Consider the following 26,980-nt stretch of genomic DNA (forward strand, 5'->3'; position numbering starts at 1 on the left):
TCTTTCTTTCTTTCTTTCTTTCTTTCTTTCTTTCTTTCTTTCTTTCTTTCTTTCTTTCTTTCTTTCTCTTTTCCTTCCCTTATATAATCAGGAAAACTGTATCATGGGAGGCAGAAACCAATCTAGTCCTGGAGAAGATTCTCTTATCTTTCTTTTAGGGAAAGTTAATCTTTGTTGCAGGGGGGTGGGGAAACCTGTTCTATTTTTTTCTGAGTAGAAATTTTCTGAGTAGAAAATTTTATACCATATTTATGAATTGTGAATCTTTTCCACTTCGAGTGGAGTAGTGTTTTAAGTCCCTTTTAATCCCTGCTGCCTTCTTCAGGCTACTCCACCTTCAGTGTTTAATAAAAAGAGTTTCATTTAAAGAAACTTCAAGAATTCTCATGTGGCAGCAAAATAAAATGAACAAATATTTGCTCATTCCTGTTTTTTGCCAGAAAGCCCAAAAGTCATTTAGCAAATGATGTGGGCTGCTACAGCAGAACACCTCAGCTTTCTCTCATCACTAAAATAGAAGTCAAATTAGCCATTGAGAACCAGAGGTATTTGTCTAAAACTAAATGAAGGGAAGGAGAGGGTTATAATAGAGGCAGATATGTCTTTGGGCATATCTGCTCTATAAGTCAAATTTCTTTTTTATCAACATTTTGCTGCCTACTTTCCCTTTTTTTTTTAAAGTGTTTTTGATGTCTCTTTGTCTTTATATTTCAGTCTTTTTTTTTAACTCCCTGCCTCTTCCTTATTAAACTGTGAATAAGAAAAAAAGTTAAGGGGAAAAAATGACTGACATGATGTCTACATGTCCTTGTAATTCCTCAACATCTTCTGGTTAGAAGAGAAATATATTTCATTATCTGCTCTCTGGGGCTTTCTTTTTTAAAAAATCTTATTTTTATTGATCACATTTGCTTTTTACATTGCCTTCATTTCTGAATGTCACTCTAGTACCCATTCCTTACCTAGTCATTCATCTTCTGAAATAAAGATTTAAAAAATAAAGATAAAAACAGTTCAGCAAAAACAACCAACACATTAACCAGGTCTGACAGAAAAAACAATGTTTTGCACCTCTGGAAAGAGCAGAGAAAAGTGCATTTTTTCAATTCTTCTTTAAGTGCAAATTTTGATCATTATAAATTACTAGTGTTCAGTTTTTAATTTTTGTTCTTTCTGACTATTGTAATAGGCAGCCATTAAAATATTGTTTTCCTTGTTCTTATTTCACTATATATCAATTCATTTAAGTATTTCTCTGACTTCTCTAAATTATATTTTTTCATGGCAAAATAATATTCTATCATGTTCAGATGCTTCAATTAATTTAGCCATTCTTCAATCAATATACATCTATTTTGTTCCCCATCTTCCTCTTTCAAGTCTAAACTTGAGTTATTGTAACTCTTTGGATCTTGGATTTTGTATTCTGGGTTTAGTGGTCTCTAAAGTCCTCTCTGGAATATGATCTTACTATTCTTCATATATGATATTTATTGCCTTTTATAGCATCCAATTTTATGGGTTTGGGGTGTCATTCTTCTCCCTGTTCCTTCAAATTTCAGTTAAAAGCTGTCAGACTAGCAGAGATCTGGTTTTTTTTAATCCTTACCTTCTGTCTTGGAATCAATAATGTATATTGGTTCCAAGGTAAAAGAGTGGTAAGGGCTAAGCAATAGGGGTTAAGTGACTTGCCCAGAGTTACACAGTTAGGAAGTGTCCAAGGCCAGATTTGAACCTAGGACCACCCATCTCTAGGCCTGGCTCTCAATCTTCTGAGCCACCCGGCTGCCCCCGAGAGTTTTTGTTAAAAATTTTCTTCCTGATTCCCATAATTTACCCAACTCAGCTTTGTACCATTTGAGCACTTCTGAAATCAGAGGATCAGGGTTTAAAAACCTTCTCTGGGTTTAAATATAACTTAATATATTTGGATCTCAGTTTATGCATTAGAAAAATGAGGGACCACCATTAGAAAACAAGATAGCATAGTCACATAAAACACAGCCAAATATTGATTTATCCATAAATGCATATATCTTTCTGTACCTCTTGTTGAATGTTCTATAAAATTGTGGCTAGTCTTTGTATTGATTAGATCTTTCAAAGTTGTTTTTCTTTATGATACTAGAGTCATTGTGTAATTATTCTTCTACTTGCTTCACTCTATATCAGTTAGATGGAAATAAGCCAAGATGGCAGAGGAAGTAATACAGTTCATCTCCACCTCCCCAAACCCCAACAACTCCAACAGTGATCTAAGAAGAACATGAAATGCGCAGAAAATATCTCTCCATCTTTGCCAATTTGCATGGTATGAGATGATATCTCAAATTTATTTTGATTTGAAATTCTCTTATTAGTAATTTGGAGTATTCTGTCATAAAATTCATAGTTTGCAATTTTGAGAGCCGTTTTAAGTTTATACACACACACATCCCCATACATATGCATATATTAGTTGTTTGTATATCTTGGATACCAAACTTTTGCCAGAAAAAAATAATACAAAGAATTTTTTCCCTTTCTGACTACTTCTTTTTTTGTCCTAGGTACATTAGGTTTGTTTGTGCAGGAGCTTTTCAGTTTCATGTAATCAAAATTCTTAATTTCATCTTTTGTAATCCTCTTTACCCTTGTTAAGAATACATCTCCTACACATAAGCTGTGAAATGAATATAAGTTGTTTCTTTTTAATTTTTTCTATGGTATGATCTTTAATGTTAAAGGGTTATATCCTTTTAAAAGTTATTGTGAAGTATAACATAAGGTATGATAGTTTACACCTGATTTCTGCCAAACTACTTTCTAATTTTCCTAAAATTCTTTGTTAAATGGGGAGTTTCTTTCCCCCTCCCTAAGTAATTTATGTTTTCTGATTTAATCATATACTGCATGATTTAATTTCATTTTTTTCCCTGATTTTTCCTTGCCTAGTCTCTGAAAGGTGACTGAGGGGTGATCCAAGAAAATGGAGTTGTGGAGTGGAGGAGAAGGTGTGAAGAAACAGATTCAGCTAGGGTATGGGAGGGACAAATAAATGGATACAGAAAGGCAGAGAGACAAAGACAGAGACTGACTATGGTAATAAGTAGTAGGTAATACATTAATCCAGAAAAGATTATGCAAGAGTCTAGACCCTAGTGACACACCTTATGCATCAAACCAGGCTAATAGTAAGAAGAGTGATGAGAAGCAGAATACCACATTTGGTCTCAGACCTCTTATCTGAAGCAGGCCCTTTCTCAGTTCTTCTGTGCCTGTTTTGGAGGGAAAAGTGCCCAAGGAGGCACAAGTTGGTATGGAACATGGTTTGGGAATGACAACAGTATCATAACCAATAGCAGTCTGTGATAACAAGTTTCAGCTCAAGCTTAGCTTCAGGGATTGGATCATGAAATCCTTTTGCAATCATCCTACATTACCTTCCATTATTTTCATGTTCTGTACTTAAAGCACACATATACACATACACACCCATGTTAGGCAGTGAATCTTCTGGATGTCCACATCATTCGATTTAACTAGTTTTACGTTTTTTCCATTGTTATTGTCTCTTCCAAATTTTATTTTTTACAATTTCCCATTATTTTTAGACTTATTTCTCCTTTATAATTTCATGCCATGAGATACTATCCATTTTTTTTCTGAGCACTTTTGAACTGTGTATGTGCTTTTTCCAAAATCTAGATTATATTTTGTCAGGTTTTTTTTTCCTTCACAAATACTGAGATATTCCATTGTGTCCAGTTAGCTCCAAATTTCACATCAGTTCTCTGTCAGCTTCCTCTTCCTCCCTGTTGATTAGAATCAGGTACAGAACCAAAATTTCCTCAGCTCCTCTTCTTTGAAAGGATAAAATGATTGCTAAGACAAGGAAGAATTTATTAGTTGCGAGGCAGCACACCATTATGTACTTGAAGTCCATAAGACCTAATTTAAATCCTGCTTCTAAAATTTAATTAACTATATGGTCTTTGGCAAATCACTTAAGTTCTAGGAGCTTCAATTTTTTATCTGTAAAAAAGGGGATATTAGAACTTATTGTACCTGTTTCAGAGGGTTATTCATTTGTTCTAGTAAGACAATGAGATACTATATTTCAAAGGCTATGCAAAATTTTAGGCATTATGTAGCTATCGTTTGTTGATTATAACAAAGAGAATGCTTCAACAAACCTTCAAATAGTATGTCAACCCTCCAGGCTCCAGAAGCATTTACCAATTTTCCCTTTCTGTCCAGAGAGTCTCTACTCTACTGCTATGACAATATTGGTTGCTTCTCATTCCATTGATCATCCAGATTTTATCACTAGTATATATCTTTTTAATTCTAATACCTTGGTTTAGTCCTTTCCTTTTGAATTGTCTCATTTCAGTCATGGGTACTTTCTTACCATTTCTTACCTTAGGATCTCTAGTTCTATCTTTCTTATTACCTATTATGTGCCCATGGATTTTATTGCTGGATGTCTTCTTGGATTTTTAATTACTGGGCATCTTTATTGCTATTTTCCCTCTCATGTTGTAGATACTTCCCTTGATATTATCTTGGTTAGTGAATACATGTAAGCAGTTTTCTCTTTTTGTCTTCCCTTTTTGGTTTAAAACTTTTTTGATCAGATTTATAAAATTACAATTATATTTTTGCTATCTTGTTAGCTGCAGTCCCTCTTCCAGGAGCTGGCCAGGAACTCTTAATTCCTTTATTTTAAATCAGGTCTAAATATTGATATCCCTTTGTCAGAAATTTCTTTGTTCAACAGCTTTCCTAATTGCCTTTTTCATTGGAAGCCTCTATATTCAATTGATAGCCTTGATAAGAACACTATTTCTGCCTCCCAAAGGATAAAGTATTTTGCCCAGTTCTTCTTAAACCCTAGCAATTGACAAGATTTTTGTGGCACTATTATTTATCTTCATTTTTAATAACCAGAAGTGAGTAGTGGTCATTAGATTAAACAGCCTTGGGAACCCTTTGGCACTATCCTAGTTTCATACCTCAAGAAAGACAAATATCTATTATTTTGTCAACTTATAAAACAGCTACTTCTCTATCTCTTTTCATGGTGTCCTCCTCACTTAAATTGAATGAAACTTCCTTAAGAGAGGTACCAGTACACAGTGGAAAGTATAGTCTCTAGAGTCAAAAGATCTACATTCAAATCCTGCTTCTTATAATTATGGTGGAACATGGCAAATCACTTAATTTCCCTTGGACTTATTTTCTGGATTAATAAAATTAGGAGATTAGATTAAATGACTTGTGAAGGCCCTTCCCAATTCTAAATCCACAATCCTATGCTCCTTGAAGGAAGCCACTATTTTATATTTTTGTATCTCCAGTACTTAAAATAATGGCTAGTATTTAATACTAGTGCATAATAAATGCTAGTTGAATTGAGTTAAATTATTCTTCTGACCCTTACTGCATGAGTTTTCTCCTAATGAGTCTTCCTTATTCCTTGAAATGCAGGAAGGCTATTTTCCTCAGAGTATCCAGTTATTTTTTTCCTAAAGGAAAAGATTCATGCCTGTGACTTACTTCTAAGCATTCCTGGGCCTCTTTCTCCTACCTTTGCTGGCTCTCATTGTTCTTCTCTGCATTATTTCTTGACATTTACTTTCTATGCAGGAAGAGCTCACTGGAGACATTATTGAACAGGTATCAGTATTATGGGTAACAACTGCTCTTATGGTAATTAGACTTCTTTTAGAAAAATGTCTTCTTGACTAACTCTGGATGAACAATAAAAGCTAATTTTATGCTTTATTATCCTGGAGTGGCTAGAAAGAATTTCTTCATAACTTACAAATAAAAGAGAAAGCAAACAATTCTAGTTGGACAATCGTTAGTTTCTGAGGCTTGCTAGTTAGTTTTCTCATCCACTTGAACATCATAATAAGATTGAGAAGAACATTTTGATTCATTTAGTAACTATGGAAATCTATAGCATGCTAACATCTGATTCCTGTGAACCTTGGCTTCTGAGTCATATTATTATATTACCTAGAGAAGAACATGAGATAAGTGAGGCTTATCATTTTAAACAATGAAATTGTTTTCATTTGATAAACTAACCTTCCATAGAGGAAGTTTGGGGGTTGTGAAGGAGAGTATGCATTGTATAGATCAGTGAAGCACAATTCTTTGTTCTTCCATTAACTTCAAAAAGGGGATCTTGGGGACATTTGCATTCCCCTGCCATGTCTTTAATGGGATCCAGTGAGGCATTGTATGATGACAGGCGAATTCATCTGACCTGTTGTCCAGCTCCCTTCACTATAGAGAAAATGCTGAGTACAGGTGTTTATCACTTACTAGCTTTGAAAAACATGACCAAAAGGTACAGAATGTGTTTGGTTAAGCACGCATACCGGGTCAACGAAAAAACAAATCATCCTCCAACTATAAGTTATTGACTGTGACAGGTAAAAGTACAGTATGAGCCCATGGCCAGAATTCTAATTCAGGCTAAGTCATATTCATTTCACCCTTGTAAATACTGTAGTATTTGATGGATTTTGAGTTCAATTGACTATTAAGAGACAAAGAACATGGGCCACTGAAATATTTTTTACTTCTTTTTTTATATTGCTTCTTTTTTATAATATAGCTACATTCCTTACAATAAAAAATGAAAAAAGAATGGGGAAAAATGGTTTTAGCAAAGCCAACCAAACACAAGTACAACATTATATGTTATATTCTACATTTATGATCACTGACCTCTGCAAAGAAGGGAAAGATGTGCATTCTCAACCTTTCTTTAGGCCAAGCTTGGTCATTATAACTTTACATCATTTTATTGTTCTTTTCATTTACATTGTTTTAGTTACTAAGTATGTGTTGTTCTGGTTCTGTTTACCTCCCTTCATATCAAATGATGGAAGATTTCATGTTTCTCTGTATTCATCATAGCTATAATTTCTTAAAACATAATAATACTTTCATGTACCTCAATCCTTTAGTCATTTTCTAATCATTGGGTATTTTCTTTGTTTCTAATACTTGTTCATGGACCATATAATTTGTTAAACTTTGTACTCAGTTAGGCCTTGAAACTGAATGTGGAAATGAGATAAGAGATGGCAAGAGCACAGCAGGGCTAGCCTATGTCAAAGTAAAAAGGAGACAACTGCAGTGTTTAATCAGAGGCTACGTAACATACAGAAAGCTCATAGACCTCTTGGCCAAGGAATGCCTTTCATGGGAAAGTTGGAGCCATTGGGTATTGTTAATATAGAGGAAGAGGAAAAAAAAAGAACATTAGAAGGCTTATAAAGTTCTAGAAGTGTAAGGATTGAGAGGCCAGAGAGATAGGAGGGAAAGAATTATACAGACTTTAATTCATTCTTTCATATATACATTGAGCATTTATTGTGTTCCGTGAGCTAGGGAAGTATAAAGTGAGAGTACTGCTGTCAGATTCCTTTGCCTCTTGTATACAGTGATAAAATGACAAGTTAGAGAGATTTTCTTCCCTGAATAAAATGACACAACCTCAAAGTTTCATTTCCACTGACTGAGAATGTTTTACCAAGTACAGAAGTGAAGGTCAAATCCAGGAGGATGTTTAACTTTCAATGTTTATTGTACCTGGACCCTACCCTATGGCCCACCTCACATATGGGGTTAGAATACAATGTTTTCTTCCTCTTCAATTACTTTGTATTTGTTTTAACTGTTTGTTTTTTATATTGCTCTCCTCTTGGTTTCATTTTTGTTTTTCCATACTCAGTATCTAGGATAAGACCTTGTACATACTTTATGTTTAACAAATGTTTGTTGAATTGAATTGAGAGATTGAACATCACTTCTATTCTAACTGGAGGTGTTAAAATGAGGGTATGCCTACTGAAGACTTCACTGCCTGAGCTTTTCCTTGTAGTTTTCCACTCAAGACCAGCCAAAATTGAGTGAATCTCTGAAACTATTTCCAGTTCATTTGTCAAGCATCAGAACAATTTCTGTTATCATCTGAGCCTCAACTATTTACTCTACTCTGCTCCATCCCCACAAATTTCTTTTTAGGAGATACAGAAAAAAAATGTACTTAAAATTTTTTTTCTTAAATTAAATTACACACAAACATGCAGAGGAGAACTGAATTTCCTAAGGACTTCTTTCAGGGAGGCAGAATATTCTTACATTCATTCCTCCTTGCCCTAGATTATATTATGCTTTCTGACAAAAACAGTGTAACAAAAACATCCAATTACAGCGAGTACCTTTGGCAACATATATAATATTCCACTTTGCAGACTTTTACCTTTCTGCTACAAATCAGACATCAGGTTTTGGTTGTGTGTGTGTGTGTGTGTGTGTGTGTGTGTGTGTGTGTGTGTGTGTGTTGTCAGCTCCCTAAGACCTTAAATTGTTTTTTCAGTTAATCAGGATTTTCCTTCCTTTTAGGGATGCTTTCATTGACATTATTATAGTTTGTCCTAGGATATATATATATTTAGCAACTTTTCTTCAAAAATAGTGTTGATTGAGAATGATGTAATCCTGGTTGTTCAAAGATGATTCTGAAGATTTAACATTCGCCCAAATGTCAGAAGTCTTATCTCTTTGAAGCTTTTCCTGGCATGTTTTGGTGTAAGAGTTGCCAAAATCAATGTTTGGCAGCAGCAACAAAAGCAGCAGCTGTAGTATTTAGAAGTTAAGAAGGTACAATAAATAAATAAAAACCATTAGATCCCTTAGTAATAAAGGGTCAGAGAGAAGCAGTGAAATATCAGATGGACAAATATGAGTGAATAACACAAAGCAAGTATGGGGTGACTATGACAAAAGATGGCCGTTTAATTAATTGTGATCCTCTTTTCCCTATATATGCAGCAGATCTCCATTTGAAGCCCAGACCAAAGGAGCTTTGGAACCAACCTAAGTACCAAGGACCTATTCACTGCATGACATCAATTGTCCGGAAGGAGGGCTTAGTGGGACTCTACCGGGGGGCCAATGCCATGCTGCTAAGGGATGTCCCAGGATATTGCTTCTACTTCATCCCTTACGTGTTTCTTTGTGAATGGATCACTCCTGATAACAGCACAGCCCCTAATTCCTATTCAGTGTGGTTGGCAGGGGGCATTGCAGGTATGGATAACCCCTCTTTCTTTAACTCCTCTTAGGGAAGAGAAGGAGTAATAGGTGAACCATATGCCATACCTTGACCATATCCTTCATATCCCCTAACAGGGTTGTTAGGAAGCACTGAATTACAAACTCTTGGTGGGGAGAGACTTCAGAAATATCTAGATAAACCCTAAGCAGGATTCCTGATGAGCAATCTCTTTGGCAACATCCCTAAAAAGATCATCTAGCCTCTGCTTGAAGACCTCCAGTTATGGAAAATTGCTAAGCACTTTGGGACACTTCTAGCTACTTGGGATGATGTGAAGTGGAGTGGGAAGCTAGGTGATGTAAGGGATAGAGTCCTGAGCCTGGAGTCAGGAAGAGCTGAGTTCAAATCCAGCCTCAGACACTAGTGACCCTGGGCAAGTCATTTAGCCCTGTTTACTCAGTTACCTTGTCTGTAAAATGGGCTGGAAAAAGAAATGGTGAACAATTCCAGTATTTTTTGCAAAGAAAACCTCAAATGGGTCATGAAGAGTCAGATATAAACTAATTAACTAAAACAACAAGGACATATTGACTACCTTCCTTTTTGCAACCAGACCTGTGACATCACTGGTATAAGGAGCTTTCAGTGAGGAAGCTCCCTCTTTGCTCATGTAAGAGGCCCCATATATTGGTAGTAAAAGGAGCTTAGGGTTGGAGAGGCTCTGGGAAAGATCTAGATTTTATTTGGGGCAGCATACATATTAGAAAGAGCCTTGGACCCACAGTCAGAAGACTTTGATTTGAATCCTGATTCTGACATTCAAATATGTAACAATGATCAAGTAGACTAATCTCGGGGAATTTATTTTTTTATTTTTTAAATAATTTTTATTTTTTAGAAAAGTTACCATGATTACATGATTCATATTCTTACTTTTCCCTTCACCCCCCCCATCTCCTCCCCTCACCCATAGCCGATGCGCATTTCCACTGGTTTTAACATGTGTCATCAATCAAGACTTATTTCCAAATTGGTGATAGTTGCATTGGTGTGGTAGTTTCAAGTCTACATCCCCAATCATGTTCAGGGAATTTATTTCTTTATCTGCAAAATAGGGATGATAATACCAGTTATACCATGGGACAAATATGAGGAAAACTCTCTATGTAAGCCATTAGTATTGTTATTGAGGGAACCTGTAAGCATCAGTTGCAAAACTTGGACTATGGCCTTAATTCCCATTTTTTTCCCCTACCTGCCCCCTAATCTATCAGTTTCCATGTTTGCATGGAAGCCTAAGAAGTGAGTTTGAAAAGAAGCCTTATGTTTGCTGAATGGAAAAGTTTGTCCCTTTGGTTTGTGACCAGGCTGTCAGTCAGCCCAAAAGCAAAGATTACTGAGTAATTGCTATTTGTAGATTAGATGCCTATGTCTGGGGGAAGCTTATGTCTATGAGATCAGTCAATGACTTTTTTTGCCAGTCTTTTTTTCCCTCTTACACAGTAGCGCTTCAGGACAATTCTAATCAATGTTAGTTAATCTGGTTTAAATGTTATAAACTTTGGGGGGCAGCTGGGTAGCTCAGTGGAGTGAGAGTCAGGCCTAGAGACAGGAGGTCCTAGGTTCAAACCTGGCCTCAGCCACTTCCCAGCTGTGTGACCCTGGGCAGGTTACTTGACCCCCATTGCCCACCCTTACCACTCTTCCACCTAGGAGCCAATATACTGAAGTACAAGGGTTTAAAAAAAAAATGTTATAAACTTTGGTGGTAATTTCTATTTCAAATTGTCCAATTGATCAGGGATGACTTGGCAAAAGCAGAAGACAACATAGGATATTTCCTATGTGGACCTTAAAATGAGCACGTAAAAACCAAAAACACCATTATAGACTGAACACGCTCTCTCTCTCTCTCTCTCTCTCTCTCTCTCTCTCTCTCTCTCTCTCTCTCTTTGAATCAGGAGACTTGGGTTCTGATCCCAGTTTAGCCCCATCACAATCCTAGAGGCCCATTCCAACTGTAATATTCTGTGATCCAATGTATTATATTGACAGTATAATACAAAGTAATATGATGCTCATTGAAACAACTAAAATTATAGGATAATATAGAGATACAAGAGTATACTCGAACTTGGGAATTCTCAGATATTTTATTCCAGAACCCCTTTATACTCCTAAAAATTATTGAGAATCCCAAAGAGCTTTTGTCTATGTGTTTATTAGAAATTTAAATTTATTTAAAATAAAAAATAAATCTGTTACAAGTTAATTAAAATAACTTAATTTTACAAAAAAAACTTTTCCAGAACAAAAAAAAAATAGTGAAAAAGATGGCATTGTTTTATAAATTTTTGCAGATCTCTTGATGGTCTGGCTTAATAGAAGGCAATTAGATTCTCACATCGACTTCTGCTTTAAATCTTTTACTATCTTTTTTAATTTAAAAATTTATTGAAATATGTGAAGGAAATCTGACTTCATATTTTAAAAGGTTAATAATAGCTTAATATTATTATGAAAATAGTTTTGAATGTGTGAATCTGCTGAGAAGGTCTTGAGATCACCAGGGGTCCTTAGATAATACTTTGAGAACCATAATTCTAACCATTCAACAACAGAGAAAAATGCCTACCTCAATAGTTCAAAAAATGGTGAAAGGTACTTCTTTATCTTTAAGATATATAGTGGCTTGTTTTGACAGTCTTGATGAGTGGTAGCTGTTGACACAACCAAGTTGGCCACCCTTGAGTTAAACTTAACAGTTAAACCTTTGCATGAATATATGTATATATGTATAGATAGATAGACATAAATACATATATGTATATAAATAGCTATATTTATTGGAGAAGGAAATGACAAAGCACTCCAGGATCTTTGCCAAGAAAACCCCAAATGAGGCTATAAAGGGTCAGAGAAAACTGAAAACTGAATGATGAAGGTTTGTATTCGTGCATGTTTAAATAAATATATTATGATAAAACTGTCTTTTTTAACCTATCAAACTAAAAGGGATTTCTAAGGTCATCTAGTCCAATTTCATCATTATACCGATGAAGAAAATGAGGTGTATGGAGTTTGAATGACTCCACAGTCACATGGAATCTGAAATCAAATCCTTTGACACTAAAGTCAATGCTTTCCCTTCAGGGGTATGTTGGATACAGTTCACATCTGCTTATGAAAGCTAACTGTGAATATTTACACCTCGGAAATGGCAAATTCTACAATTGGGCTTCATCCCAATTTTATAGTTACCTGGCATGGTTATGATTGTAGTCAAGAAAGAGTATGAAGGACAAGTCAAGAAGCTCCTTAGAATTCATAGAAAACAATATGTTGCATGTGTGTACATGTATGCACACATGTGTATATGTGTTAAACATGTTATATGTGTGTGGCTATGTGTATATACACATGTATTTGGAGAGCTGGTTGTTACCAGCACACCCCTGTTTTCACCATATCACTCTTACCAATAGATTGTTTAGAATTACTCGAGCACATCCATATTTCTATGGCACTTTGGAGTTTACATATCATTTCTCTAACAACAGTCTTGTGAGATGTTATGATCACACACAACTAGTGCCAGAGCCAGGATGTGAACTGATATCTCAAGCCTTTTTTTTTTTTTTACTAAAGCAGTATTTCATGGAGCTCTGATTCAAACTGCATGGGCTTCATTGATACTCATCATAATCCCTACATACCAGATAAATAAGCTCACAAATCACTTAAGTCAAAAATTTCTCTTCAACCTCATGGTGGGCTTTCACATCCTAACTCTTGTGTGTGTCTTTATCTTTTTGTAGGAGCAATTTCATGGGGAACTGCAACTCCCATGGATGTTGTTAAAAGTCGACTCCAAGCAGATGGAGTCTACCGCAATAAGTACAAGGGTGTCATGGATTGTATCATCCAGAGCTACAAGAAAGAAGGCTTTAAAGTAAGCAATACTGAAGTATGACTTTGTGGAGTACTTGGCTTCATGTTGAAAATAATTTTGTCCTACTAAGACAGAAGGGATAATGGTCAAGGAGTTCAGAATCTAATCTGTATTCCAGGACTGGTTTCCTATGTGACCTTAGGCAAATCATTCAACCTCTCTAAAGCCTGGCTTTCCTGAGCCAGGATATGGAGTGAGACAGCCTAGAGTTTATATCCCAGATCTGTAATTGATTTTCAGCAGATGACCCTGAACAAATCACTCAAAGCCTGTTGTTTCATGTGAAAAAAGAAGGGGTTGGAATAAGTGGCCTGTAAGGTCCCTTTTGATTCTACTGATACTATATTTTTCCCCCCACCGGAGAAGGAAAGAAAGAGAACTGAACTTGTGGTCTGTTCAGGGAACTGCTAGTGTGAAATCTTCCCTCTCCTTGCAAATGGATAACTCGTATAATTGCCCAGGGATAATGGAAGGTTAAGTGACCTACTTGCCTACAGTCACACAGCTTATATGAATTAAAGACTGGATGGACTTGAAATCAGATCTTCCTAATTTCAAGGCTGACCATCTCTCCATTATACTATGCTACTTCTCACCTATAATAGATGATCATTATAATCATAAAGATTTGTTGAAAGCCTTTTATACAGGAATAAATGAGATTAAGTATATAAAGTGCTTTGAAAATTTTAAAGTTCTACCACTATATTATCCATTATCCCAAAGCAAAAGATATGCAAGCCAGTTCCTAGGAGTCAGAGCTGAACTAGACTCTAGAGATTATTAGTTCCTGCCACTTTGTTTTGCCAATGAAGAAACTGAAGACCACAGAGATGGGTACCACAAGCATCAAGCTGCAAATCCAAGAATTGGACCCTGTTCTTTTGGTTTTAATAGTTCAATGTTTCTTCCTTTTGTTTAAAAAATACTTACTTATTTACAATATGCAGAATCCTATGCTTGGATTCTATGCCTGTAGGAATCCTATGCCTGTAGAAAGGAGTATCATAGGCATGAAGGTATTTGCTATAGATTCTTTCCTCCCTCACTGTCCCATAGCTGGGCCTCTCCTATATCAGACTGAATAAGGGGTTCCTTCCATCCTAGCCCATGCTCTACCCAGGACTTGCCCATACTGACAAGGAATTCATAGCTATGAGATACTGAACTCGCTGCATGGAAGTACTTCGTCTTCCTACATATTCCTCATTGCCATCCCCTGAGACATGCTCCAGATTCGGCAAAGCTTAAGTCCTACCTTGAGGCAACTCTGGTGAAATAATATGTGCTCATGTCATCTGTATGTTTTTCTATATGTGTTGTGTCAGATCTGTTGGTGTCTCTGTGTGCCTGCCTCTGTATGTATAGGTATCTCTATAGATTTGTCTTTGTGAGCCCAATCTATTTCACAATCAGATTTGTCTTTGAAAGAAGCTTCCTCCTGAAGTTCCCATCTCTGCACCTTATAAACAGCAAACTGCTCATTGAAATTAGTATCCATGGTATCTTGTACTTTAGTTCTTGAAGCAGATATTTTTATTTACTCTTAGTAAATACTCTTAGGATATATTTAATAGAGATATGAGGGTAGAGTTAGGAATATAATATACAGATAAGTATGGGATCTATGCAATTCTCCAGGTCTTCTGAATTGTAGCTATTGTTAATTTAATTTTTACTTGAGTAAGTCATAGGATTTCAGATCAGAAGGGAGAATTTACACATTTCAGAAGCCCTAAAAAGACTATGTACATACTCCTTCTCTCCTTTCAAAGATAATCAACCCCTTTTTCTTCAAAGAAAATTAGTTAGGTCCTATATGCAAGAGTACAGTTGAACTAGCTTTCATTTTGGAAGATCACTTCAGACAAATATTATTTTGAAATTTTCATGCAATAATTTGAGGTAATTTTGAATATTCTCAGGCGGATTGGAGAACCTATCTGTCCTTCATTTGAATTGCATTTGTCCTGTGAGGCAACAACCAGGAAGAATATCCATCCCTGTCAGGGCACAAATTGCCTGGAACTAAGATAATGGAACATAACTTTAAAGTTTTTAGGAGGAATTTCCTAGAAGACCACCAGAATGGTGAAACCATTCTAAGAAGTCTCTGTTTTCTTCCATGTTTATGTCACTTTGGATGTTTCTTTTCCAACTCTTTAAGTCCTATATATGTCTGTGTCTATATATATATGCATCTATGCATGTTTCTGTCACTGGTGATTTTACCTCTTCTCCCTCCCTATTTCTGTGCCTCTTCCCTTTTTCTGTTTTTATTCTTTCCTATCTCTACCATTGTATGTTTGGTTCTCTTTTTTCCTTTTTGTCTCTCTTCTCAACATGTTTATTAAGCACCAAGATAGCAGCATTTCCATTTTAAATAAACCATGGACTCCCTTTTAGTTTTCTAACACTTAAGAAATTTTCTTTATATTTACATTCTATGTTCTGCAAATGTAGAAGTCCAATTTAAAAGATAACAGTTCTTGGTATCCTTTCCATTCTCCACCTTCGAAAATGGGTAAATAAATAAGCACAAGTAGACTATAAACTCCTATGAGTAGGAGATTTGTAACTTTCCATGTGCCTGATGTGGTATGGAGTGGTGTGGAGCATATTGCCAGTACCCTGGCTTAAACCAAAGGGAGGCTTGTGGCTTTATCCAGGCTCATTAGGACAGAAACTTTGCTCTAAGAGCAGAGATCAGTCCAGACAACTAGGTGAGTAGCTGTGAAGCCAGTGGATGAAATTTTCCCCTCCAAGTTTGTCTCAGTTCCTTACACACCACCTATTATGTAATTTTTAGTTCTGTGGAATTTTTAGAAAGGTTAAGATTTAGCTTCTCAAAACACTGTTAAAGCGCTAGTGACTTCTTTTTCACTCATTCCTGTATAAACCGTTTCAGGGCCTGGGTCCTGAATGTTGAAAGTTAGCAGTGAATTTTCTATAAAATTAGGATTCTTAACATGGAACCTGTGAAATTATTTTTAAAAATATTTTGATAAACATATGTCTTTATAATTTCCTTCCTTTATAATCTGTATATTGTTTTATGAATTTTAAAGCATTATTCTTAAAAAAAGCATCCACAGGTTTCACTGGACTGACAAAGGGATCTGTAATAGATAAAAGTTGAGAATCCCTGCTCTAAATCATCTCATAACATAGGACCAGAAGTAGATATTGACTCTTTTTCAGTTCATAAATTGAGTAAAGACAGTTAAGTTTTGTAGTCAATGACCTGAGTTCAAATTCTGCCTGAGAAATTTATTAAATTATGACCCTGGGTAAATTACTTAACCTTTCTCAGATTCAGTTTTCTCATCTATAAAATGGGGAAAACAAGAGTAGTTACTTTGCAAGGTTGTTGTGAAGATCAAATGACATAATGGTTGTAAAACTCTTTTTCAGCTATTAATGTGCCACAAAAATTCTAGCTATTATTACCATTTCATATTATTAGAAGATTTATTTATTTATTTATTATTTATTCCAATTATTATTATTTATTCCAATAATCTTGCTTTCCTCTGCCAAACATAGAAATTGCTCTGTGACTGACCTTAGAATCCATAGTTGAAAATAACTGACCTAAAACTGGCAATTTCCTAAGATTCGGGCACTGACTTGCCATGTATAGAATTCCTAAGAGGTTTAAGGATCTCAAAGATCATTGATCCAACCCATAACTGGGCAGGAATTATCTTTCTAACATTGTTCAGCAATGGCAATTTGGCATATGTTTCATAGATCCCAGAAATGGGGAACTTGTATTCCAAAAGGCATACCATTCCACTTTTTGAATGAAATAAGTTTTAGGAAGTTTTTTGTTTGACTGTTGTTGGGTTTTTTTAAGTATTGCTCCAGAATCTTTCTCTCACCACTTTAACCCATTACTCTTAGCTTGTTCCTATGCAGAATAAGTCGAATTCCATTTTTTAAAGTTGCCTTTTCTTTTGATTATTAGTAATCTATTACATTCCTATTAATTTCTTTTTCATTAATAGCCCTTCAAATAATGAAATTGCTTCCTATGAAAAAGGAATTACTAGGAAAGCTATTGTCATAATAAAGGGGATGGTTTCAGAAAGACCTGGGGACATATGAATTGATATAGAGTGAAGTGAGTAGAACCAAGAGAACTATATACATATATATAATCGACATTATTATTAAGATGAACAACTTTGAAAGATTTAAAAACTCTGATCAATATAGTAGTGACCAACTATGATTTCAGAAGACCAGTGATGTATGTTTTTCACTGTCTGGCATTAAGATGGTGTTCTCATCATGCAAAATGAGGCATATTTTTGAAATGGCCAAAGTAAGGATTTGTTTTGCTTAACTCTGCATATTTGGTTCAACACTTTCTTTTCTTTACTTCTATCTTCATAGTGGTTGGGGTTGGAGGAGTTGAGGGGTGGAATTCAATTAACAAATAAGAATGTAATGGATTAGTAATTCCTTTTTTCAAATAATGTACCTTCAAGTCTTTAAAGACAGCAATAAACTCCCACTCACTCTCCTCTTCAGGCTTAATAATGTGTTTCTTCAATTCAGAGACACAACTAGAGTGGGGCAACTGAGACTTTGTCCTAGGAAACCTGTATCTAGAAGATGGACATATTTCCCATGCCTTTTAGCCCTCTATTGGTATACCCTGGACAGTCTCATTCTTTTCTTAAGACTCTTCTTCCCAACAACCCAATCTCCTCTGAGGAGTAGGAACCTTCCCCTATATCTCTGAACCTCTAACCAGAGACTTGCTCTGGCAAGTTCTCCATTTTAAATCTGTTTCTCTCTCTCTGGAATTCTCCTCAACTCCTAAATTCAGTCCCAATAAGTACACCCAGATTTGCCAATATCTGTGATTAACAGGTTTGTCAGGACAAAATACATCAAAATAAAGAGGAGTAAGCCAAATTTCCCTGTGCTGAGAGAGAAAATCTTCAGGAGAGAAAGGAAATATAAAATTACTGACTCTGAGTATATGGTCTGGTGGAGGTAATTGGTGAATCATCTATGGTTTCTGTAATAATTAAACTTATCAGGCTGCTAGTAACTTTATAACTTTATTAAATCAAACTAGTAGTAGTAAAGAGAGGGAAATGTAGGGGAGAAGTAGAGAGATAACTAGCTTACTTACTATTGGCCACCATGATGAATTGAAGCTAACTTCTGACAAGGGTTCCTTCTGCATCCTGTGATCCAGCCAGAAGACTCTAAAAAGGCTTCTGGTCTGACCTTATAAGCTCTTTTCTATATCCACTAACTCTCACACATCACATCTCAGGAACCAGCCATAGTTTCTTAATTTTCCAGGCACCACCCAGTGGGGCAGTGCCTGTGGAATCAGTTTCACCTCTTGTTGGTTCTTTGGTTCTTTAACTTCCTGAATTTACTCATTGGTAAATGACCTCCAGGTCACTGAGAGATGACATTAACAAAGAGACATAATAGAGAAATTCTCTTCCAGCAATCCCCCCCTGTGATTCTATTGGGAGATGAGAATGTTAAAATCTTCCCATTTGAGGTTTTGGGGAGATTAATGGGCCTAGTCTCCCCAATGAATTATTTCACATAACCAGCTTATACTTCCAAAGATTCTCTTACTAAAGGTGTATAAAATATTGCACTCTACCTAGGGGAAATTACAACAATATGGGGATAAGAGGGAAAGAAAAGAGAAAAAAAAGATTGATAGACACATTGACAAAAAGCCAATTAGGGGGCATTCCCCTTTGACATAAGATTTCTAAGGAAAGTGCTTATTGAATAGGACTTTGTGGTTCTTTTTCAGTTTTAAAGACAGAGTTGAGCACAAGAATAGAATGCCTTTTTTTTTTTTTTTGTATTTTGCCCTCGATTAATTCTTTCACTTCTCCTTCAAAGGACAAAAAACAGGCTAGGGCAGGGGGAGAAGGGAGATATCCTCCACTCTAAAGTAGTGCAGAAAGAAAAAAGCACTAGGATAGGAGTAAGGAGATCTGGGAATTAGTTCCAGATTCACTACTACTTGACTATATGACCTTGAGCAAGTCATTTCAGATTTATTTCTCAAATGAGGTCTAATTAACTGGTAAAATCCCTTCTAGCTTTGATGAGTTTATAACTTTAAAGTCTTCTAGAGCAGTGATGGTATTCTGTGGGCACTTGGCCATCTCTGCCCCCCGCCACACACACAGAGTTTGTTACTAGAAAGATAGAGGGACCGGGGCAGAGTTGCTCCCTTCCCCCTCTCCCCTGTACCTGATGATATTTTTTCACATCACCTACCCCTCTGCTCAGCAGCCCAAAGGGAATACACAGGAGGTAAGGTGGGCAGCTCATGGGTGAGTGGAATGCTCAGGTCACTCACTTTCCCTTCTCTACACTGACTGAGGGCATTCCTCACTTCACCCACCCCTCTGCCCTGCAATGGGAGTGCTTTCTCCCTCGTGTGTGTGTGTGTGTGTGTGTGTGTGTGTGTGTGTGTGTGTGTGTTGGGGGGAGGGAGTGGATTCAGCACTCTAGGTCTAAAAGGTTCACCATCACTGTTCTAGAGGTTTGAGAAGATTGCCTAACAAAGGAATGAGATTTTTTATTTCACTGATGATAAAAATAGAAACATTGCTCTCATGGATACTGTGGAAGTTTTAATAAAACTGGAGGAAATGAAAGAGAGAATTAAGCCCTCCTAAATACTAGAAAATCAAATCTTGTCATACATATTGTGTTGTGTTACTATGTATATTTATGAGAATGTGTGTTTCTGGGAAGTTTGAGGGAATGTAAGCCATGAAATAACTTAATTCCCTTCCTGCAAAGGTTTTTTTCAGGGGAATCACAGTGAACACCATCCGGGGGTTCCCAATGAGTGCCACCATGTTTCTTGGATATGAACTTTCACTCCGGGCTTTGAGGGGAGACCAAACGGTGACGAATCCCTGAGCCTCAAGTCAACTTCCTTCTTCCCCATTCCCTCATTTGTAAGTGTCTATCTTAGAGAGAAAAGACTTCCTAATATGGGGGGAAATGACAAATAGTCTTTGTCTTCCTAACATTAACTGTTTGGTGTGGGAATTATGACAGGAGTCATCATACAAAAGCAGCTTTCAATGTGTATATGTACACAGTAATGTGCTAGATACTAACCAGATTATAACACACTCACAGTGTCCTCTTTCTCTTTATACCTTTGAAGAAGGTTCAGCAATCTGTGACCTTGAAACTTCTGAAAAGCACTGGTGGAAAGCATTTTCTCTCATTCACTTCCTACCTCTTTGGTTTTTATTTTTCTTTTTTTTTTCTTTCCTTTTTCATTTTTCTATCTCCTGACTCAACATTTTTTCTACTGTCTTTTTCTTCTCTTATTTAGACTTATCTGGTCTTGATACCATCTTTAAAAAAATGCAAATATCATACTTCACTGTGCTAGGTGGAGGGTACACAAAAATCAAAAAAGAAAAAAGAAAAAAAAGACAGTCCCCAGTCTTATGCTACTTGTCAGTGGTCACCAAAGAAACTGTATTAAGCATAGATATTGGAACTTAGGAGGCAACACAAATACCACCTTCTATATAAACCAGCTTCCCCTAACTGCTACTGCCTCTGCCTAGTACAGCTGGATCCTGATTAGTGTGATAATGAACCCCCTGGAGCAACCACATTATTAGAAACGACACTATATATTTCCATTGCATTGAAACCAATTACCATATTATTTTACATAATTATAACTTTGAAGAATTGGAATTTTGATACATGCAGCTACTTCAGAGGATTCACTATTCACATTAATCAGGACATAGCCCTGGGTGTGTATATAAATGTTCACATAAGTAAATCTCTATATGGTAGGGGATATATTTATATGTATATGAGGGGTACATATACCATATGTATATGTATATGAGGGGTAGCTAGGTGGTACAATGAATAGAGTCCTGGATCTGGATTCAGGAAGTTTCATCTTCCTGAGTTAAAATCTGACTTCAGACATTACTGACCCTGGGCAAGTCACTTAACCATGCTCACCTCAATTCCTCATCTGTAAAATGAGCTGGAGAAAGAACCACTCCAGTATCTAAATGGGGCCACTAATAATCAGACATGACTGAAACAAATGAACAACAACATACACACATACACACACACATACATATACAAATATAAGTAAAAATGTAGAAAGAATATGCTATATGTAATAAGTATGTATTGAAATATAATATTTATTTGTGGATTTAAAAAAGGTTAGGTATATGGATATCCAGTAAAATATTCCTCATATTAAGTTTATGTCAAAAAGTTAAATAGGACTAAACAAGTAAGCTTTAGATATATAGTGAAATATTTATTAAATTATTCCATTTAATCAAGGAATGTTATCTTTACGCCATGAAGCTCTCCCTCACTCAAACTATAAAAGTTAGAAATCATTTTAGAATATCTGAAAATCCATTTTTCTGCCTGCATGACTAAATGTTCACATAAGTAAATCTCTATATGGTAGGAGATATATGTATATGTATATGAGGGGTACATATACATATAGTATATAGTATATCTGTGATGACTGAGACTCTTAGAAAAGGTCATCATTCTGAATGGATTTCTTTGTGATTCTTCATTCTGAAGTGGGGTACTTCAACAATTTGGATTAACAGGTAAAAATTCTCATCTCTTATGAAGCATAGGAAGTATTACTTAGATTCTCAGCCAATATGTTAAATTTTGAGAGGGGTATTCATAAAAAGAAAGCTTGATTAGGAATCAGAGCACCTAAATTCAAGACCTGCCTCTGACATTTAGAAACTGACCTTAAATAATAAATACCTTAACTTCTCAAAGTCCAAATTTCCTCTTCGCTAAAATGGGGACATTTGCCCTTCACGGCATGGTTGTGAAGGTTGTGTAAGTTGTAAAGTTCTCTATAAATAAATGCCACTGTTATTATTTTTAACTGCTACCTTATATCTTAGAATCAATACTGTGTATTGATTTCAAGGTAGAAAAGTGGTAAAGTAAGGGTTAGGCCTGTGGTGGCAAACCTATATGTATGCCAGAGGGGGCACTCAGAGCCCCCTCTATGGGCATGCCTGCCTTTGCTCCAGCACAGAGTTTGCCAGAGTTTGTTACTAGAAAGATAGAGGGATGCTGGGCCAGGCTCCTCCCCTCCTCCTCTCTACATGCACCTGAGGACATTTCTCACATTATCTGCCCCTCTAAAAGTTTTCCTATCACTGGGCTAGGCAATAGTAGTTAAGTGACTTGCCCAGGGTAATAGCTAGGAAGTGTCTAAGGCCAGATTTTAACCCAGGACATCCCATCTTTAAACCTGGCTCTCAGTCCACAGAGCCACTTAGCCCCAAATGCCACTGTTATGATCTTTTTACCTTAGGGGAGAGGTTCTGAGACTTGGGACTATTCTGCATATGTAATGGGAAATACAAATGGCACAAAGGAAAAGGAGGAAATGAGCAATTATATGCATGTATGTTCCAGGCACTGTGCTAAGCACTTTACAAATAGTAACTCATTTCATCACTGACAATAACCTCGGCAGGTAGGTACTATCATTATCCCTATTTTCCATTTGAGAAAACTGAGGCAAATAGAAATTAAGTGACTTACCTAGGGTCACACAGCCAATAAGTGTCAGAATCTGGATTTGAATTCAGGTCTTCCTGATATCAAGCCCAGCACTTTATTCACCATGCTACCAGAACACAATGGATCATATCAGGAGAAAGTCCTGAACCAACTTGCATAAGATGAAATCTAATAGGGTAAGTATGTAGTCTTGGGCACACAGTATCAATTTCACAATTTCAGAATGGGACAATTATGGTTAGATAATTCTAAAATCTAGAGATTTTAGAGTACTCCAAGCTCATTGAGTCAGTCATATGATGTGGCATCCAAAAAAGTCAATGAAATCTCAGTTGTGCTGCATCCAGCAATAGAGAGGTGAAAATTCCTCTGTCCTCTGCCCTTATCAAACCTCATCTGAAGTACTGTGAAGTTCTGGGTGCTACTGTATAAGAAGGATTTTTGTAAGCTAGAGAATGCTCAGATGGATAACAAAGGAAGTGCCTTAAGTACATGATGTACAAAGATCAGATGAAAGAACAGAGGAGGTTTAGTGTGAAGAGGACAAGATTCAGGGAGGATAAGGTAATTATTTTCAAGTTTTTGAAAGTCTGTTATGTGGAGGAAGGCTTAGACTTATTTTGTTTGACTCCAGAGGGCAAAATCAGGTGCAATGAATATTGTTGGAAATAGACCAACTTAAGCTTGATGTCAGGAAGATCTTCATGCTGTCCAAAAACATAATGAGATACTTCAAGAAGTGGTGGGATCTTACTCCTCAGAAATCTTTAGAGGCTAGAGGACAACTTGCTGAGTGTGTTGTAGTAATAACCCTTTGGGGTTAGTTGGCCTCTTCTGGGATTCTGGATGTTTTGTTGTTATTTTAATTAAATGAGATGCTTCAGTTTGCTTGTTATTTTATCTTTTTCATAAAAGTCTGGTGCAACTAAATGTTTTGGCAAACTGAAAACTTCGGTTTGTTGGCATTTTTATATTTTCTGTTGATCCTAGAACAGCAATAAAATTTAGCAGAAATGTTATATAACCCAATTTTGTTCTCCCAATTATATATGAGAGAGCTTGGCTCATTGGTAAGTACCCAGAAATGGGAGTCAGAGTACCTAAATTTAAAGTGGCTCTATTATTTAACATTTATGGCACATTAAGCAAATCACTTAACCTCTTTAAGCCTCAGTTTCTTCACCTATAAAATGAAGGGGTTTGTATATATAATAAGTTTCATAAGTACTATTCTCTTTTAATTCTACTTTGCACATAGAAATATTCATGGTTCTGTGCATTTGGTTGTAAGTTCAGAATTAAAAATAAATAAATAAAATAAATGAGGAGAGGGGAATGCATTAACCTATCAAATTCCTTTCACCATTAAATCTATGATTTTAGGATCTAATTCCAATTTCTTTCTTTCTTTTTTTTTTTTCCTTTTTTTTTAAACCCTTACCTTCCGACTTGGAGCCAATACTGTTGGCTCCAAGGCAGAAGAGTGGTAAGGGTAGGCAATGGGGGTCAAGTGGTAACACAGCTGGGAAGTGTCTGAGGCCATACTTGAACCTAGGACTTCCCATCTCTAGGCCTGGTTCTCAATCCACTGAGTTACCCAGCTGCCCCCCCCCCAATTTATTTCTAAAGATAATAGCACCCAAGATGACTCTCCACTTCCATATGTAGATATACTAGTCATTTACTTCTTCAGCAGAAGGAAGGTGCTTGGCTACAAACTGAGAAATCATTTAATTTTTGTCAGGATCACAGAAAGCAGAACACAGTTTCTCTTTCAGGATGAGAACTTTTGTCTTCTGATTAACAAGTTGTCTTGGAGACTTCCTGAAACACTTTTTTAAGATGGTGATGATGATGATGATTATGATAACAATGATGATGTTGATGATGTGTGTATGTATAATTAATTACAATTTAATTAATTACAAAAATTAATTTAAAAATAAAATAAATTAAATGTAATTTAATTAATTACATTAATTAAAAGATCAAAGATTTATGGTCTTTGGAAGCTAATGAATTCAGTCCCTTCATTTTGTAGATGAGAAAACCTGCATACTCTGATTCCTAGTCCAGGTAACTGGGAAACTGTGGGTCCAGAGTGATAAAACTTTATGTTCCCTTTGATCAGGGCTTTCTATCCTGGTTATTCTACTAAAGTCTTCCAACTGGCCTGGGAGCTGGTTCTGAGACCACTGTCCACTCATGAAGTCAAAAATATACCCTTGAGGGGGCAGCTGGGTAACTCAGTGGATTGAGAGCCAGGCCTAGAGACGGGAGGTCCTAGGTTCAAATCCGGCCTCAGACACTTCCCAACTGTGTGACCCTGGGCAAGTCACTTGACCCCCATTGCCTACCCTTACCACTCTTCCACTATAAGTCAATACACAGAAATTAAGGGTTTAAAATTTAAAAAAATATATATATATATATACCCTTGCTACCTTGCTTCTTGCTCCTTGGCTAGTACCCAGCCAAAAGTCAGCTATCACTCCTTGGTCAAGGTCTCCTTTCTAAGCATAGATCTCCATCCTCCAACCTGGGTATGAGTGACAGAGCTTCCAGTTGATTGTTCTTACTTCTTCACAAGTTCAGATTCTTGACTTCTTTAGTGGATCTTGGACTTCCTCTTTTCCTACTGCAAAGCTGCAAACAAACCACTATTCATTATCCCTGTAGGAATGCCTTTCATGCAGCACTACTGACTATACCAGTCTTCCATGTCTGTAAACCTTTCTCTCTGAACTCCTTTGTTGACATGGGCTAGAAAAATACCCCTAGCCCCATGGGCTAGGTAAAATACTATGTTTTCTGTGTCTTTGTGGAATAGTTGTGAGAGGAGAGCTGAGTTGTATGTCTTCTTCCTAATCTGTTATTTTGCCTGATATCCCTTACTAAAAACATTAAAATGAATAGTTTAGATTGTGTACTACTTGGCCATAGAATCTACATTCACGATCTAGATTCTTAGTTCATAAATTTGCATAACATAAGGGGAAAATGAAACATCTAAATAAAGTTATAATGTATATGAGAGTTTTATTCCAAGAGACTATCAGATCCTTGAGGGCAGGAATTATTTTGATTATGTCTTAATATCTGTAGTGCCTTGTATATAGTAGGTGCTTAATAAATGTTAATTAAATTTCTAAAAAAATATTTTTTCTTTCAAAATCTGATCTCTTTGTTTTGAAAAGGCCAGCTTGAAACCAGAAAATGATTAATGAAGATGATATTGAATGTTGTAAGAAGCCTGAGAATTAGCCCCCTCAACCATCTGCCAATGATCTCAACTACTAACCTGCAGGCAAAAATCTCAAAAGATAAGCATAGAAAGAATGCATCGTTGTGTGTGACTGTCCCAAAATAAGTTATTTGAAACTGTCTCTTGAACTCACTATCCATAAATCAATCTATTAATCATTTAACATGTTTTTAAAATGCCTTCTTTATGTCAAGAATTATGCTAAGCAACATCTCTGGATCTCAGTTTCCTTCTATACATGAGGGGATGAGATTAGATAGCTATACAAAAGCCTTTAGAGAGAGTATAATACACTAGAAAAAGACACTGACTCTGGAGTCAGAGGACCTGAGTTCAAATCTCATCTCAGACATTAGGAAAGTCATTCAACTATAGAGAACCAGCTCTATATTTCTGGGGGTACTGAGTGGCATTTAGTGGTGTCAGATTGAATGAGAACAGTCAGACTAAATGCTTAGCTCATAACTGCTCCACCTTGCTGTGGAGTCTTGAGTTTAATATATACTGATTTCACACAAAGAGCAGAGAGAAAGAATTACAGCTGTGAAGGGATTACAAATTATACAAAAACCCATTAGAGTCTAAAAAGTAGAGAGATAGGTCCAGGGCCAAAGGCCAAATTCCAACCACCAATTAGCAGGAGGTTTATTCAGGGAGCAGAAATATATTTCATAGAGATCCTAAATAATTGAGTTCTGTACTCTTGATTTACAGGATTGCACCTGGTCAGATAAAGTGTTGTCTAGCTTTGTCCACTTCTGACCTTAATTGTTTAAGTAATGTATTTTTTGGAGTTCAGGCTTCTTAATTATCAAGGAGAGGAATTGTTAACTCTGTACCTGCTGGTTTGCTAGGAACTTAAAGCTTTTCAACAAGGCTATAATATTTTTCCAATAAGAAAAGGTATGGATCATAAAAGGGGTCAAAAGAGAAGTCTCAGATTTTTTTCTATTTGAGACTCTGTTTCTTTTATTGGCCTCCCACATTCAACTTCTCTCCTAACAGCTCTCTTCTTTGTAAAAAAAAGGGTTATAAAAAATAAAGAAAAGCAAATGAAAATAGTATGGAGGAAAATAACCATCATAATTGTGACTGATAA

The 26,980-nt window shown here is 36.2% G+C and overlaps 1 protein-coding gene across 3 annotated transcripts in view; it reads left to right on the top strand.

Moving 5' to 3' along the window:
* The window catches only part of SLC25A48 (solute carrier family 25 member 48), a 78,608-nt gene that overhangs the window by 38,275 nt on the left and 13,353 nt on the right, over positions 1-26,980 (top strand). Inside the window, exons 5-8 of one of the 3 annotated variants that reach the window (XM_044664702.1) lie at positions 8,842-9,099; positions 12,886-13,019; positions 19,833-19,993; positions 25,814-25,938. In XM_044664702.1, coding sequence (XP_044520637.1) covers positions 8,842-9,099; positions 12,886-13,019; positions 19,833-19,955 — 515 coding nt within the window. In that variant the 3' untranslated portion in view covers positions 19,956-19,993; positions 25,814-25,938. Of the gene's footprint in view, positions 1-8,841; positions 9,100-12,885; positions 13,020-19,832; positions 19,994-25,813; positions 25,939-26,980 lie in introns of those variants that run through there. The other 2 variants (XM_044664703.1, XM_044664701.1) reach the window with 2 other exon arrangements.

The sequence above is a fragment of the Gracilinanus agilis genome, chromosome 2 (genome assembly GCF_016433145.1).
Source record: "Gracilinanus agilis isolate LMUSP501 chromosome 2, AgileGrace, whole genome shotgun sequence".
In the NCBI taxonomy this organism is placed as follows: domain Eukaryota; kingdom Metazoa; phylum Chordata; class Mammalia; order Didelphimorphia; family Didelphidae; genus Gracilinanus; species Gracilinanus agilis.